At 50.5% G+C, this 17,361-nt stretch overlaps 1 protein-coding gene across 2 annotated transcripts in view; it reads right to left on the bottom strand.

Annotated features, from left to right (window-relative positions):
- stac3 (SH3 and cysteine rich domain 3) overlaps positions 1-17,361 on the bottom strand; it is an 89,689-nt gene that overhangs the window by 14,762 nt on the left and 57,566 nt on the right. For both annotated transcript variants that reach the window (XM_070869430.1, XM_070869429.1), the window contains exons 6-8: positions 12,355-12,452; positions 4,794-4,857; positions 3,145-3,194 (exon numbers count right to left, since the gene is read on the bottom strand). In XM_070869430.1, the coding sequence (XP_070725531.1) occupies positions 3,145-3,194; positions 4,794-4,857; positions 12,355-12,452 (212 nt within the window). The remainder of the gene's footprint in view (positions 1-3,144; positions 3,195-4,793; positions 4,858-12,354; positions 12,453-17,361) is intronic.

The following is a 17,361-nucleotide window of genomic DNA, read 5'->3' as shown; positions in this document are numbered from 1 at the left end:
ATGGTTGGCATCAGAATATTAGCAGCAAGAAGCACCATTTTTCGACTGAACATATACACGTGTCTGGACGTTAATCAGGACGTTTTTGTCTCCAATGCTCTCTCCTCCTCTCTGGAATCTTGCTATGATATGGTACCATTGGTGCTAGCTGGCCTCCAGTAAGTGGTCATTCTTTGTGAGCCTGGACAAGAGGAGTTGGCAGGCTATTTGACTGCAAGGGGTCTCAGTGCAGACTGATCTTGCCCTGACCTTTCCAGCAGGGGTCCCAGGATAGTGCCCAGGATTCGGAGCCCTGGCTGATTTTTCTCCTCCTTTGTCTGGGGAAAATGTAGAGCCTTGTACCTCCCCCCTCCCCCCGCCCGCCCACTTGGACCAAGATCAGCCCAGACCCAAGAATAAGCAAGGGGTTGTTCTGGCCTCTGCAGCTCAGCACCACAGCACATAGTGCAGCTATCCACTGGCAAAAGAATTAGCAATCTCTACTTACCAGGTCACTTTAGAATTCTAGTGTGCATCAAAATATGGAGAGCACAGCAGGAGGTAAACGTCAAGTCTGAGACTGTAGCGTAGTCTCCAACCACGTTCTAGACTTAAATAGGAGACGGGGACAAGGTTGAACCAAAAACCAATGATTATTTTGTTCTTTAAGTATCAGTGTCTGAAGGCTAATGCAATTCCTCTTGCCATTATTTTAACTGGTGCTAACCCATTTAACATAAACATGGCAACATAGGAACAGGAGGAGGCCATTCAGCCCCTCGAGCCTGTTCCGCCAGTCAATCCGATCATTGCCAATCTGTACATTAACCCCATTTACCTGCCTTTGCTCCATATCCCTCGATACCCTTACCCAACAAAATCGATCAGCCTCAGTCTTCAAAGCTCCAATTGGACCCCCAGCATCCACAGTGTTTTGGGGGAGAGTGTTCCAGATTCCCACTACCCTTTGTGTGAAGACGTGCTTCCTGACATCACCCCTTTAAGGTTATGCCCCCTTGTTCTTGATTTTCTGCCACCTCCCCTACCCCCCGCAGAGGAATTGGTTTGTCCATATCTACCCTATCGAATCTTAAAAACCTCGATCAGATCCCCCCTCAATATTCTAAACTCGAGGGAATACAAGCCGAGTTTATGCAACCTGTCCTCATAATTTCACCCTCTAAACAATTTAACGCCTCCACTAAAATAGTGCACAAAGGAACTTCAGTTGCATTCAGTATTGATATCTAAAGAGCCATGTTTCTTGGCAAAAGTAAGAGATGATTGGTGGAATTTGCGGTTTTCGTATTCTGGGGATGAAGCGTCGATCGGGAACTCGGTTTGTGACCCGCACGATTTCCCATTTGATACTCAGAACATTGCACGGCTGGAAAATCCGATGCACCCACTTTGCCAGTGTGCACTCTATCGTGCCAGGAGAGCTCAGTTCTAAAACTTACCCCTATAGTGGCCAATCCCGCTGGCTCTATACTGGAGCAGGGCACAGGGAACTGAATGAAGTGGCAGGCCAAGGGCCAGGAATATCACAGAACCATACAGCACAGAAGGAGGCCATTTGGCCCATCGAGTCAATGCTGGTTCTTTGAACGAGCGATCCAATTATTCCTAGTCCCCTGCCCTTTCCCCAAAGCTCTATCCCATTCCCCTATCCAATACCCCTTTGTTCTCTATCCCATACCCCTTCCTTTATCCCATACCCCCTTTCCTCTATCCTATACACTCTGTCCGCCAATTTCATACCCCGTGCTTGATCCAATAGCCCCGTGCCGTATCCCATACCCCAATCTCCGAACCCTATAATACCCCCTGTCCCTGATCACCTATCCCATACCCCCCGTGCCGTATCCCATATCCCAATCTCCTAACTGTATAATACGCCCTGTCCCTGATCACCTATCCCATACCCCCCGTGCCGTATCCCATACCCCAATCCCCTAACCCTATAATAACCGCTGTCCCTGATCACCTATCCCATACCCCAATCTCCTAACCCTATAATACCCCCTTTCCCTGATCACCTATCCCATACCCCAATCTCCTAACCCTATAATACCCCCTGTCCCTGATCACCTATCCCATACCCCCGTGCCGTATCCCATACCCCAATCTCCTAACCCTATAATACCCCCTGTCCCTGATCACCTAGCCCATACCCCTTATTCCCCAGCCCCTCAAGTGGGACTAGAATGCAATACCTCCAGTGGATACTGTACTTTAAATAGGGGAGAGACAGAAAGAACACCAGGGTTGGAACAGGGGTCAAGGGAAAAGTAGGCAGGTGCATTGCCAGTCTAAACAGACCACATTACAGTCTTCTGATTCCACAGCAATGCCATGACAATATTCTTCAGTGCTTTATTTTGGCTTTGCTGGGTGATGGACATTGGAGACGCTCACTTCAGGAGAGGTAGTAAATCAGGCAACTGTGTCATAGAGTCTTACAGCACAGGAGGCGGCCATTTGACTCGTCGAGCCTGTACCAGCTCTGTGAAAGAGCTTTCCCCAGCTTTTTCCCCATATATCTGCAATATTTTCCTTTTCAAGTATTTATCCAACTCCCTTTTGAAAGTTACTATTGAATCTGCTCCCACTGTCCTTTCAGGCAGCGCGTTCCAGATCACAACAACTCTCTTCATCTCTCCCTCTGGTTGTTTCGCCAATCTGCGTCCTCTGGTTACCGACCCTCCTGCCAGTGGGAACAGCTTCTCCCCATTTACTCTATCAAAACCCTTCATGATTTTGAACACCTCCATCGAATCTCTTAACCTTCTCTGCTCGAAGGAGAACAATCCCAGCTTCTGCAGTCTATCCACATACTGAAGTCCCTGGTACCATTCTGGTTAATCGCGTCTGGACTCTCTCAAAGGCCTGGACTCCGCTCCTAAAGTGTGGTGCCTAGAATTGGACTAAATAGCCGAGCTGATTTATAAACCAGCGATTTATAAAGGTTTAGCATAACTCTAAATATCTGTGACATTTACAGATGAGGGGAGATGAGCTTTGCTCCTGTGTCCAATTTCCTCTCTGCAATCCAGGAAAATTGCTCAGCCATGTCTGGTGTGTGAAGAAAGCTCCCATGTGCACTCCACTGACTTCGTGGCCACGTCTATGGTCCATGCCCTCGACAATAGCCCCCAGAGTTACCTTTGCCTCATCTGGATTACTCTTGTCTTTTTTGTCCGGTGCTTCTCCTCCTGCAATAATCAGAAGATCGCAGTTATTTCTGAGGGGCTCCACTCACAAAAAACACCTCATTAGAAGGTGATGCTTGGAGCCATCCAAAAATCAACATCACAATCAGGCCCACATTCTAAGTGAGGTCCAGGGGCTGGAGTGGATCAGTCTTGTTTTAATGAAAGCCACCATTTCATCCGTAGACTGTGGAAGAATGAGGGGACTCAAAATAATTAGATTCAACTCATTTGGAAAATCTCCAGTATTATAGAAAGACTAAAACATTCACGCAAATGCGAATTGCTGGAGAGTGCGCTGTTGCGGGTCTCACACTCGTTTATCGGTGGGTAGCTGTCTTCCTTTCCATCAGCAGTTTTTGCAAGAATCGGATGAGAGGACAATGGTCCATGCAAGGCCTCCGACTGTGGCGATCTCCCGCTGGGACACAGTGGGCCTCGACTCTCGTAGCTCTGAACGTACCACAGTGACCTCCCCAGTGAGATGGGCCCACAGCAGCACTGACATAGCAGCAGCTGCCCCTCGTGGTTGCTGTCTCTCTGCTTTTCTCACTGTAGCACTTTCCCCTCTCTCTTCAACAAACAACTCACACTCATTAACGTTCAGATGCCTCCTGTTTTTCTCATTACCAGCAATTTTTTTTTTTTTTTTTTAAAAAGGGTATTTAAGCCCACAAATCCAGCTGTTCCCAGAAATGCGCAAGCACTTCTCGTCAGGTACAGTGTGACCCTGAGTTAGCTGCATTGTACGCTACACCTCACGAGGGCATGGAAGTGGCAGGGGGAGGGAACATCAGGGAGAACAAATTCAACTTCAGCACAACTGAGTCTCCCCTTCTCGTCTGGTCATGAGTTTTATAAACTGAAAACACATTGGGAGGTAGAATTCCACTCCGGCAGGGGTGGAAAGTGGACGGCAGCAGATTGGACATCTGTTAGATGCCACGGCCATTTTATTCTTGCCAGTGACTTCAATGGACTTTGTGTAATGGGCAGTGAGGTGTGCAAGGGGAGGGGCGCGTAAGGGACGGGCATATATAGGGAGGTATAAGGGGCGGGGCGCATAAGGGGCGGGGGGGTCACAAGGGGACGGGGCGCACAAGGGGATGGGGCGCATAAGGAGATGTGGGGTATCGGGGGCGGGGTGTATAAGGGGAGGGGTGCATCAGGGATGGGGCGCATCAGGGGAGGGGCGTGTGACGGGGCGCATCAGGGGAGGGGCGTGTGATGGGCACCATTGTTTACCACAGGCGGCTGATCTGATAACACCCGATCTGCGCCTCCGCCAAATTTTGTCCCCGTGTGGTTATTTCTGCTGGGGGTTTCTTCAATGTGTCGAAACATTTTGAAATGGCAGTTTTGAAATGGCAGTCATATTGCCATTTAAAAAGGAGGATCATTCTGCAGTTAAATAAGGGGATTGGTCATTGAACAGAGACCCGGTGCAGCCTATCCCTGTTGTGGACGGGTTTGGTGGCAAACACTGAGACAAATGACCCGAGGGTCAAGGTGGACATCAGTCTGGTCGGTAAATTTGTTACATTCATCGCAAAAGAACATTCTAACAACTATGTGCATTGCTGCTGCTGACCCCAGACCTACCTCCTGGCCCGTTCTCTTCCCCAGGCTTGGGATTATCAAGTTCGTCATCAACCATTAGCGCAGGCTGCAAAGCACAGGAAAGAGTTACAGAGTTACCCAGGATAACCAGTGCATTCAGTTTGCATACCCTGGGGCTGAAATTGCGCTTCCGGTGCAATTACCGGCACTTTGCGCTTGGCACTTTCCATCACTGGCGCATGGAGGAGCCCTCCACAGCTGTTGGGAGGTCTGTTCAGGAGCATATTGCCGGCATTTTGCGCGATGCACTGGGAGCCCGGCTAGCGGGCGGTTTTGGCGCAGTGTTTGACAAGCACAGATGCTGCACTTTGAATCCATCCCTGGTATGTCCTGCTCTGGGGAAACAACTTCCTTTTTGTTCTGGTGTTGCTGCGAGGTCTTCAAGGAAATGAGCCAGAACTCCAACAATTCCCCCAGGATCGGTCGTTTCAAGCCCCGGAGGTCCTGTTGAGGGAGGGTCTGGCAAGGAGCCGTGCCATTTCTGGATACGAGGGTGACCCCCCCACCCCTGTCCTCTTCAGAAAGGGGCTGTCAGGACAGCCTGGAAAGAGGTGGCTGAGGAGATCAATGCGGTGCTGTAGTAAAGTGGACAACCTCCCAGAATGGGAGAAAGTTCAACACCCTTCAGAAGTTTGTCAAGATATGTTTGTCAGTTTGCTTATCTATCTGCACTGGTGTGCCTGATCTACACCCACACTCTCATTTGTCTTAGTTAGATGCTTTCTTATCTTTACAGCGCCACCCTTCCCCTTCCCAGAAACCCTATCACTAATTGCAGGTAGGACCATTAAAGACTCCTCCAGTCCTCAAACGGCATTTGATAAAGTCTCTCATAGGAGACTGTTACCTAAGGTTGAAGCTCATGGAATTGAAATGATTGACCTGGTTGGGAAATTGGCCGAGCGGCAGGTGACCGAGGCGGCCCTCGCCTCGACCAGGCCTCCATCCTGCAGCCCGGTGTTCCGTTATGGGTGGCGGGCTGTTGGGCCGGTCGAGGGCGTCCAATGGTGGCCGCCAAAGGGACGGCAGAGCGCGCAGCGGCCCTCCCCTTTAACTGAAGCAGGGGAGGTGTTCTGCCGCGTCAGCGCGACGTGGAGCATCCGCACCGCGCTGACGTTGCCAGCGGGGCGCTGGGCTCCAGAGCGTCGACTTCCCCGGGAGCGCCCCTCCACAGACGCGGAGCACCTCCGATAGCGCTCCGCCTCCGTTGAGGGGCGGAAGGGCCGAATTCTGCGCTGAGGGCGGAACTTCCAGGCCCGGATCTGGAAACGTGGCGCGGGGCAATTTCGGCCCCAGAGAGTAGGGATAATGGGCAGGTACTCTCATTATCAGGATGTGACTAGTGGCGTCCCTCAGGGATCTGGGTTGGGGCCTGTGTTTGGGGAAAAATGCAGGGAGCAGCGCCAGCCCTTATACATGGCCTTCTTCGACCTTACAAAGGCCTTTGACACTGTCAACCGCGAGGGTCTATGGAGCATTCTTTTCCGTTTCGGATGCCCCCAAAAGTTCGTCACCATCCTCCGCCTGCTCCACGATGTCATGCAGGCCGTGATCCTTACCAACGGATCCATCACAGACCCAATCCATGTTCAGACCGGGGTCAAACAGGGCTGTGTCATCACCCCAACCCTCTTCTCAATCTTCCTCGCTACAATGCTCCACCTCACAGTCAACAAGCACCCCGCTGGAGTGGAACTAAACTACAGAACCAGTGGGAACCTGTTCAACCTGCGCCGTCTCCAGGCCAGGTCCAAGACCACCCCAACCTCTGTCGTCGAGCTACAGTACGCGGACAACGCCTGCGTCTGCGCGCATACAGAGGCTGAACTCCAGGACATAGTCAACGTATTTACCGAGGCGTACGAAAGCATGGGCCTTACGCTAAACATCCGTAAGACAAAGTTCCTCCACCAGCCTGTCCTCGCCGCACAGCACTGCCCCCCAGTCATCAAGATCCATGGCGCGGCCCTGGACAACGTGGACCACTTCCCTTATCTCGGGAGCCTCTTATCAACAAGAGCAGACATTGACGACGAGATTCAACATCGCCTCCAGTGCGCCAGTGCAGTCTTCGGCCGCCTGAGGACAAGACTGTTTGAAGACCAGGCCCTCAAAACTGTCACCAAGCTCATGGTCTACAGGGCTGTAGTGAGACGCGCCCTCCTATATGGCTCAGGGACGTGGACCATGTACAGTAGACACCTCAAGTCGCTGGAGAAATACCACCAACAATGTCTCCGCAAGATCCTACAAATCCCCTGGGAGGACAGATGCACAAACATTAACGTCCTCGACCAGGCCAACATCCCCAGCATCGAAGCACTGACCACACTTGATCAGCTCCGCTGGGCGGGCCACATTGTTCACATGCCAGACACGAGGCTCCCAAAGCAAGCGCTCTACTTGGAACTCCTTCACAGCAAACGAGCCAAAGGTAGGTAGCGGAAATGTTACAAGGACACCCTCAAAGCCTCCCTGATAAAGTGCAACATCCCCACCGACACCTGGGAGTCCCTGGCTAAAGACCACCCTAAGTAATTTGTTTTAGTGTGCGGACCCTTTAACTAGTTGTGCGGCATTCCCGGTTGCTTCCAGTGAAAAGCCGATGAGCAGCCTGTGCAGGACCTCCAGACCAGTGCGCAACCACATGGCCACACAGCTTAGCGGGAACGTCGGACACAAAGATAGGCGGGATTGTAAGCAGTGTAGATGCAAACATAACATTACAAAGGGATAGTGATAGATTAAACAAATGGGCAATTCTGTGGCAACTGGATTTCAATATAGGCAGGCGAGAGGTCATCCACTTTGGACCTAAAAAGGATAGAACAGGGTACCTTCTAAATGGTGAAAAGCTAAAAAAACAGTGGGGGTCCAAAGGGACTTCGGGGTCCATGTACATAGATCATTAAAATATCATAACCAGGTCGAGAAAATAGTCAAAAAGGCTACTGGGATGCTGGCTTTTATAGCTCGAGGATGAGAATACAAGGGGGTAGATGTTATGCTGCAGCCCGACATCAGAGCCATTGGGACCCTCCAACCAAATTTCTAGCTCTTAGAGTTTGACCTTGGAGAGGGTACAGTGCAGAGTCCCAGAATGATACCAGGGCTTCAAATTAAACCAAGGCCATTCAGGAGTGAAAGCAGGAAGCACCTTTACACAAAGGGTCGTCCAAATCTACAACTCGCTCCCTCAAAAGGCTGTGGATGGTGAGGGGACAAGTGAAATGTTCAAGATTGCGAGCGATAGATTTTTAATGGGCAAAGCTGTCGAGAGATATGGAGCAAAGGTGCAGAAGTGGAATTGAGGTGCAGAAAAAAAATCAAAGAGCAAGTTATTATTTAAATGGAGAAAGATTGCTAAGTGCTACAATACAGCGGGACCTGGGGGTACTTGCGCATGAAACACAAAAGGTTAGTATGCAGGTACAGCAAGCGATCAGGAAGGCCAATGGTATCTTGGCCTTTATTGCAAAGGGGATGGAGTATAAAAGCAGGGAAGTCTTACTACAGTTATACAGGGTATTGGTGAGGCCACACCTGGAATACTGCGTACAGTTTTGGTTTCCATATTTATGAAAGGATATACTTGCTTTGGAGGTAGTTCAGAGAAGGCTCACTCGGTTGATTCCGGGGACAAGGGGGTTGACTTATGAGGAAAGGTCGAGTCGGTTGGGCCTCTACTCATGGAATTCAGAAGAATGAGAGGTGATCTTATCGAAACGTATAAGATTATGAGGGGGCTTGACAAGGTGGATGCAGAGAGGATGGTGTCACTAATAGGAGAGACTAGAACTGGAGGGCATGATCTTAGAATAAGGGGCCGCCCATTTAAAACTGAGATGAGGAGGAATTTCTTCTGAGGGTTGTAAATCTGTGGAATTTGCTGCCTCGGAGAGCTGTGGAAGCTGGGACATTGAATAAATTTAAGACCGGAGTAGACAGTTTCTTGAGCGATAAGGGGATAAGGGGTTATGGGGAGCGGGCAGGGAAGTGGAGCTGAGTCCATGATCAGATCAGCCATGATTTTATTAAATGGTGGAGCAGGTTCGAGGGGCCGTATGGCCTACTCCTGTTCCTATTTCTTATGTTCTTATGCTCTTATCAGCCGTGAACGAATTGAATAGTGGAACAAGCTCGAGGAGCTCAATGGCCTCCCCACTGTTCCTATGTTCCTAAAACACACAGCACAAGTGAGGAGAAGCACGTGCCGGTGGTTGCAGCCAATAGGCCGGAGACCCAGCTCCAGGCCGCACTCAGATGATAAGTTCCAGAACTGGAGTTGTCAAGGACCTGCCTATAAAAGGCGGCTGGTTTCTGAGTACCATCAATTCATTGGCTCCTTTGAGATCGTGCAAAGTGCCCTGCCCAGTGTGAGGGCGGCAATGGAGGAGCCCATTACCCACATCTGCGCAGCCAAGTTTGACCACGTGACAGAACTCCAGCCCACTCCGGAACATGTCGCGCCTCAGAGGCATCTACAAGGAACCCCCTCCCCTCTTAGCAAAGGTCCTTCACACAACTGGGGGGGCTCTCTCAGGACCACTATAAATGATGGTGTGAAGACTACCTCCATGAATTCATTCTTATGGGAGTCACCATGCTGGGGGTTTGTCTGGAGTGGACCTTGATGTCGGGCTTCCAAGGCATCACTATGGCACGTTAGTGTAATGGTTATGTTACTGGATTTGTAATCCAAAAGGACTGATAATCCAGAGAACGCAAGTTCAAATTCCACCCTGGCAGTCTTAAAAATCTGTAAGTAAAAAGCTGGTATCAGTAAAAGTGATTGTGAATCGGTTGGATTGTTGTAAAAGCCCACCTGCATCACTAATGTCCTTTAGGGAAGGAAACCTGCCGACCTTAACTGGTCTGGCCTATACGTGACTCCAGTCCCACACCAATGTGGTTGACTCTTAACTGGGCCATTTCAGAGGGCAGTTATCATATCAAAACAAGGCAGCCCACCACCACCTTCTCAAGGCAACTAGGGATAGTCAATAAATGCCAGCGTTGCCAGCTGCAATGTGAGTATGCTCACAGGTTGGTGGAGCTGTTGAGGCGCCGGAGGGACTGGAGTGCATCATCACCCCCGGCAACCAAATTAAAATTTGAACCATTTAATGTCTAAAGTTTAATTTGTGTATTTGTCAGTTTATTGTCCCTTTAACAAGGGGGCACTTGTATTAATGTTCAACTTAAAATAGTTGTAGAGCTGTTGAGTTGGGAGGGGCTTAGCCAGTCATATGATGTTCACAAGACTCAATAAAACCCCAGCCAGTTGGGTTCGGGGGATCCACGATGGGGCAGGTGGCTGTGAGCCTGGTGGATGAACTGGTAATGTGTAGTGTGATTGTTAAACCTTTTGCTAATAAACCAACTCGTTCTTAATAGCAATGTGTTGCTATGAATTCTTAAGCAAATACATTACACCAGCGATGCCCACATCCCGAGAATGAATGAAAAAAAAAGCTCTGCAGTCTGCTCGCACACATATGGTGGAACATGCTGAGGGAGTGCACAGTGGCAGAAGGAAGCAGGGATGAGGGAGGTGTTTCTCAGAACAATGCATCATCCAAGGGCTCAACCTGGGCTGGAAGACGAGGAGACTCAGGCAGCCACACCAGCCGTATGAGTCATGCCTGCAGTTGCAGAGACATCGGATTCCTCCTGCCAAAGGAGCGGAGGAACTAACCCCATCCCAAGGTCTCAGGGTCATCCAGCGGTCAGCCACCTCAATTCCTTCATGGTCGCAATTTGACGGGGCACTTGATCAGGTATTAAGAATTACTCCATATCCAATGTCGCCAAAAGAAAGCAAAGATAAAGTAGACCTCACGAGAAGCACAATAAAATGGACATAGGTGTTCCGGATAATGGTGTTGTTGTTTTCTTAGTGGGGCAATGCCTTTTATGCTACAATATATGCCTGGTTGTGCAGTGATGGTGGATGAGTAATAGTGCGAGTCCATCATAGTGCGTCAGGCCAAGGGAACTTAATCCAGGAACTCTTGTGACGAGGGCAATGACCTTCTAAGTAAAGTGGTTGATGGCTAATGATGGTCAAGTGGCTACCTCAGGGATGGCGACATGGCCACATGGTGTACCCGTTGTCCTGGCTCATCTTCGGCTCTTTCCCGAGCCTCCTCTCACCCCTGCTCCGAACGACAAATTGAAGCAGCATGCAGCAGGCCACGATTATCCTGCAGACCTTGGTCGAGCAGGACGCCCCTCGATCAATACAAGCAACAGAACCGTTGCTGCAGTAGGCCGATGGCGGGCTCAATTTTAGACCTGGTGACAGAAGGGGGCTCGGTGAATTTTCTTCCTGCTACGGTCCGTGGCTTTTGAAAAGGGTGCTGGTGGTTTGGGGTCCATAAGCCGTTCTTTGAACAAGGATAGCCCTGCTGACTGGCAGAATGAAGGAGTTGTGCCAGGTCCTGGACATCTGGCACCAACCTGCACGATGAATTTCCTGTGGTCCCAGAGAAGTTGGACATTTACTGAGTGGAACTCTTTCGAGTTGATGATTGGCAGTAGATTCATGTAAGCAGCCTGCAGGGTCATGAGTGGTGTTGACGAGACCCTGAACTTGACAGGTTCCTGGCACCTTGTAGAAGTACTGGGTCCTCTCCTGCTGCAGTAACTCTTACTTACAGCAATTCATTTGCCCTTTTAAACAGTGACTGGGTGGGCGCAGCAGATTCCGGCTCACCTGACCGATGTTCCCTTTGAAAGGGGCCAGTAGAATAAAAATTGAAGGCGGTACTAACCTCCGGCACCACATGCACAGCAGTGCCATTCTGGAGGAGGTCTGCAGGCCTTCCTGTAGGAGACGGCACAGTTCCACAATCGCCTCGCTGCGTGATCCCCAGTCTCCTGAGACACCACCCCTCTGACATTTATTGAGTAGAAGCCTTGGCTCATCGACACAGGTCCAGGGGTAGGCCCATGTTGTGCGGTCACCTTCCCGTGAGGCAAATACACCGTCCACTTCCAGCTCACGGAATGCCCTAAGCTGTGCCCGCAGTGTGGGTCAAGCTTGGCGAGCCAAGATGGCCAGATGGTTTGGGGTGGAGAAGTAACGTTTGCGAGCAAGGGGTCGACGAATGGATGCCGCACTCCAAAATAACCAGAAGGAAGCCAAAGTCACAGACTGTCAAAAGGCAAAATCGTGGACAAGCAAGAAGCTCAACGAACGCAGACACAAAGGCCGGGAGTACACTGTCCACTGTCTCCACTGGCTGTTGTGCCTGAAGCTGGCTTCTGCTCGGTGTTTTATGGTATAGCTCTAGTTGACGTCGCGCCAATGATGCAAAGCAGCGCAATTTCCCGGGCTCACAGGATGCACCATGAACTGGCTCCATGGACCAGCACTTTTGCTCCCCCCCCAGCCGCCAGTGCAGCAACCCCAGGGCTGCTGCAAAAAAAGCTCCCAGTTTCCCGCTCCCTCCGCTCCCGGCATGCGCCTGCGCTGCCGGTGCAAGGGAGCGCAATTTCAGCCCGCCCCCCCCCCCCCCGCCAGGCGTTCGACACTTACATTTTTTTTGTCCTCGGAGTTCTTTTTCCTCTCACGGTTCGCCATCACTACTCCCGTCCTGAGCGTCTCATAAACTGGGTCCGAGCGGTTTGCGACAGCTGAGGTAGAAGGAACGGGAAGTGAAATCAGCCCTCATTACAGAGAATTACTTCAAATTTACAACACAGAAACAGGCCATTGGGCCCAACAGGTCCGTGCCGGTGTTTATGCTCCACACGGGCCTCCTCATCTCATCCCATCAACATATCCTTCTATTCCTTTCTCCCACGTGTACTTGTCCAGCCTCCCCTCAAATGCATTGATACTATTCCCCTCAACCACTCCCTGTGGCAGCGAGTTCCACATTCTCACCACTCTCTGGGTGAAGAAGTTTCTCCTGAATTCCCGATTGGATTTATTCGTGACTATCTTATATTGATGGCCCCTAGTTTTGGTCTCCCCCACAAGTGGAAACATCTTCTCTACATGTACCCTGTCAAAACCCTTTCATAATTTTAAAGCCCTCTATCAGGTCACCCCGCTCAGTCTTTTTTCTGGAGAAAAGAGCCCCGGCCTGTTCAATCTTTCCTGATGGATATAACTTCTCAGTTCCAGTAAATCTTGCCTGCACTTTCTCCGGTGCTTCTACATCCCTTTTGCAACATGGAGACTAGAACCGTGCACAGTATCCTAAGGGCTAGAATTTCGGGTTTTAACGATTTCGCCTGTTTTCGGGCGATAATTGCGGCGGAATTTTTTTTGTACCGCTTGGTTACCATCACCGCCAGAGCTCGCAAAATTCGGCAAATGGTCAAGAACATTAGCGACAGCGATAAATCCGGCGTTGCACAACTGAATTTGTGCGGCGGAGCCGAAATTTGCGAGCGAAAAAAAAAATCAGTCCTTCTGCGCATGTGCACATTTTTTTTGTTGGGGGGGGGGGGGGGCGATTTTTTTTCTTCTTCCCGCGCTTCTAGTCAGCTGTCGATTGTAAACGCCAATGCAGGCAGGGAGCGCTCGCGCATGCGCAGTACAGCCAGGGCTGAATCAGCCATTTTTAGATTTAATTCACGATGGAAGGAGATGTGAGTAGGCAGTGAGCCAGAATGTTCAGCAGCGAGGCAAACAAGGCACTTGTCACTGCTGCTGAAAGGAGAGGCACAGATTTAAACAGGGGGGTGCAAGTAGACCCCTCCCAGTGGTTTTTCGTAGAATTTGTTGCAGCATATCTGAGGAGGTCTCCGATATCGACACCATCTGAAGGACCCCCATACAGTGCCACAAGAGGTTCAATGACCAGGGTTGTTTGAGCAAGTAATATTTTTATTGATGCAATCCTTCATTACTCAAATGATAAATCTGACACACTATTTGTTCTATGCTGTTGGTATAGGTAGGCTTAGTGTTGCACCTTATTTGCCATGAATGATCTTTACACATTATTAAGATTACTTTCTGAGATCTTAAAAGATGTTTCTGCACTTCAATGTCTTCCTCGTGAACCACATGCAACTTCCAGAGCCATTAAACAGAGGACTGTATTAAATGCACACAGTATGGTATAAGTGCTTTGGTGGCTATCTGTGTGTGCCACAAGAGCAGATATGTCCTCCAGTTCATCCCGAAGCATGCCTCCGACAGACATGGAGGATAGAGTGGCTGGTCTGAACGGTGCCTCAGGGAGGGCAACTGCTCGTGGGGGTGCTGACTCCCTCGTTCGAGAGTGAGGGTAAGTCCTGCACACTCCCTGGGATGGCTTGGGACAATGTGATACAGTGTCTGTGGACTATGGTTGGGGCAATGTGATACAGTGTGTGTGGTCTATGGTTGGGGCAATGTGATACAGTGTCTGTGGGCTAGGGTTGGGACAATGTGATACAGAGTGTGTGGACTAGGGTTGGGATGGTGTGATGGTGTGTGAGGACTAGGGTTGGGACAACGTGATGCAGTGTCTGTGGTCTAGGGTTGGGACAATGTGATACAGAGTCTGTGGTCTAGGGTTGGGACAATGTGATACAGAGTGTGTGGACTAGGGTTGGGATGGTGTGATGGTGTGTGAGGACTAGGGTTGGGACAACGTGATGCAGTGTCTGGGCTCGGGTTTGGGCAATGTCATGTAGTGTCTGTGGACTACATGTGATGCAGTAGCGCCGGTCCTTCAAATGGGCCTGTGCTATGTGGCCTTCCTCATGTCGTCCTGCCCCCTACCCTAACCATTTGTCTGTTATTTTCTATTTCCAGATGAGGAATCGCATGCGCCAAATCCTTCAATGAAAGCCTCCACCTCAGGCCGACATGTGGGGGCCGGGGGGCAGAGGCGAGGACGAGGACGAGGATCTCGAAGAGGAGGAGCGGACAGAGCAGCCTATTCCGTGGGGGGTGGGGCTGGGGGTGGGGGAAATGAACTCAAAACCTCTTTTTCCTCCGGACAACACCTCGTCCGAGGTTGAAACATTCCAGGGCTTTGAGTGATCCGAGGCCCTGAGTACTAATGGCATGCAACAATGCCCTCCCGGGGTTGAATCCCATATGCCGTCTCTCCGGAGGGTGAGTCATCAAAGCTGGTCTGCTGACAGACAGGCAGACGCACAGCTGGACATGGTGGGACTGTCCAGGGAGAGCGTCCAGCTCACCCAACAACTCCTCGAGGTCTTGGGTCGGATTCCCGCAAGCATCGCAACAATATCGGTGAATGTGATGGAGGTCAGGTCGTAGATTGTCCGTGCGGGCCGCGAAACCTGCGTGGCTGTCAATGCCCATGCGCGATTGATGGCCTCCATCTGTGACACTGCAGTCCCCAGTGTCACACCCAGACCCAGTGAGTGGTGAGGCCGAGCAAGAGGCGCGCCACTCAGAAGCCGGGCCTTCCATACCCCGAGCTTCTCCAGGGGATCCACAAATGGCGTCTCCATTGTCTATCCCCCCCAATACAGCAGGACTCTGGCCGCCATGCAGTACGACGTCTTGGTGCCAATTTGGGTTGGGTCATGACGCGAGGGAGGGGGGTTAGGGAGCGGGGTTAAGTTGAGGGGGGGTGAGGAGCCAGCATCCAGCTCTGGCCTTGTGGTTGGTGCTGGAACAGGCCTGAGACACTGCTCTCATGCAAGATGAAAGAGTTATAGATGCTCCCTGGATATTGGGCATTGACTGCCATGATGTGTTGAGTATGGTCGCAGACAATCTGTACGTTCATGGAGTGGAATCCCCTTCGGTTTCGGTAAACCTCTGGATTGAGTAAAGGTGTTCGCAGAGCAATATGCGTAACAGTCAATGGCACCCTGAACCTTGGGGAAGGGAGCAAATTGTCCAAAACCTGCAGCCCTCCATTCTGTGGCTCCTTGGTCATTGGGAAGTTTATGAAGTCCATCCTGCATGCGTACAGTGCATTAGTCACCTGGCAAATGCAGCAATGTGTAGCATGCTGGGAGATGGAGCATATGTCCTCCGCTGATGCCTGGAAGGAGCCAGAGGCATAGAAGGCAAGTGCCGCAGTCACCTTCACCTCGATGGGCAGTGCAGTCCTGTTGCCGCTGGTAGGTTGTAGGTCTGCCTGTATGAGCTGGCATATCTCTGTGGCCACCTCTGTTCAGAAGGGCAGCCTTCTAACGCACTGTGCCTCAGACAGCTGCAGGTATGAGCGATGTTCCCTGTAAACTCCTCCCCATACGTCTGCGAGCTCTTCGATTAAGCTCAAAATGATCATGAAGCAGCCTAGAAAAAGCAGCCAAGAATAATGGCTGACATAGAATAGGCCCCCTTTTTTTTTAAATGTCCTTAAATATCCTTTAAAACAAACTATAAACCCACATAAAACTTCAGTATGAAAAACGCAGCCTTCTTCTCCCAATCCTTTTATGCACTCAACTTCTGCTCTGTTTTCAAGATGGTGCCGTTAGTGCCGGGTGTGCCTGGGGTCCAACTGATTTTTCTGCGCGGGTTCCTGGGCGGACAGTAAATCGGGCGACATGCTCGAATTTTCGCCCGGGGCGATAGCGCAGCGTTGCGCGCCAATTGACATCATCCAAACGGTGAAAACATCGGGCGGGCGCTAAGTTTTAACACCGCCGCAAAACCACTGCCGAAAATTCCGCCCGGGCGCAAAATGTTGTGCGCCTCGGTTAGCGGCAAAAAAAGTTGCAAACCTGTGGGAAATCTCGGAGTGTGGTCTAACCAAGGTTCTATGTAAATTTAACATAACACTTCTGCTTTTGACTTCTCGAAATGAATCTCAATGCTTAGCTTGTACTTTTTATTGGCTTTGTTAACCTACATCGTTAATGATTTGTGAATGTGAACCCCGAGACCCCTTTGCTCCTTTATACCAGTTAGACACTTATTTTCCAAGCTGAATGTGGCCTCCTTATTTCTCCGACCAAAATGTACCACCTCACACTGATCTACCTTGAAATTAATTTTTCAACTACACGAACATTATGCAAGCTTGTTAATGTCTTCTTGCATTTTCTCACAGTCTTACTCAGTATTAACTACACCCTCCAATTCGGTGCCACCTGCAAACTTTTCCCGAGTCCAAATCGTTTGTGTAAACGGTGAACAACAGTGGTCCCAGCACCGATCACCGTGGACCACTTTCCACCTTCTGCCAGTCTGGTAATGAGGGACCTTGCCCCGATTCAATGCATCTTTGGAAACTTGAACAGACTTCAAGTGTAGTGAAGGGGACTGATTGGCAGGGGAAATGGCCGCCAGTCCAACCTCCAGGATCAATGAAGAGAAAGGCCTTAAAATACTGGTGGGAGGTTAATTCAGCAGTTAGTTGCCAAGGAAGCTCGAGTTTGACGTTCCCCTTTATTTCTATTAACCGATGTGAAGAATGGTGTTCTCCCCTACCCATGGCTCAGTGGGCAAATGCACCAGCCAGTATTACCTGGCTTGGAGGTCAGCAACAATGAGCGTTGACCCCCCTTTCTCCAGGGTTCCCACCAAAGTTCCAATGGGAGATCAGGAGAACCCTCGCGAAAATGGCTGGCATGGTTACGGCAGGAGATTGGGGAAGCTCGAGCCATC

Source organism: Pristiophorus japonicus, chromosome X, assembly GCF_044704955.1.
Source record: "Pristiophorus japonicus isolate sPriJap1 chromosome X, sPriJap1.hap1, whole genome shotgun sequence".
Taxonomy (NCBI): Eukaryota; Metazoa; Chordata; class Chondrichthyes; family Pristiophoridae; genus Pristiophorus; species Pristiophorus japonicus.
Note: the sequence above shows the minus strand (reverse complement) of the source record. Positions and strands in the feature narration are given on the sequence as shown.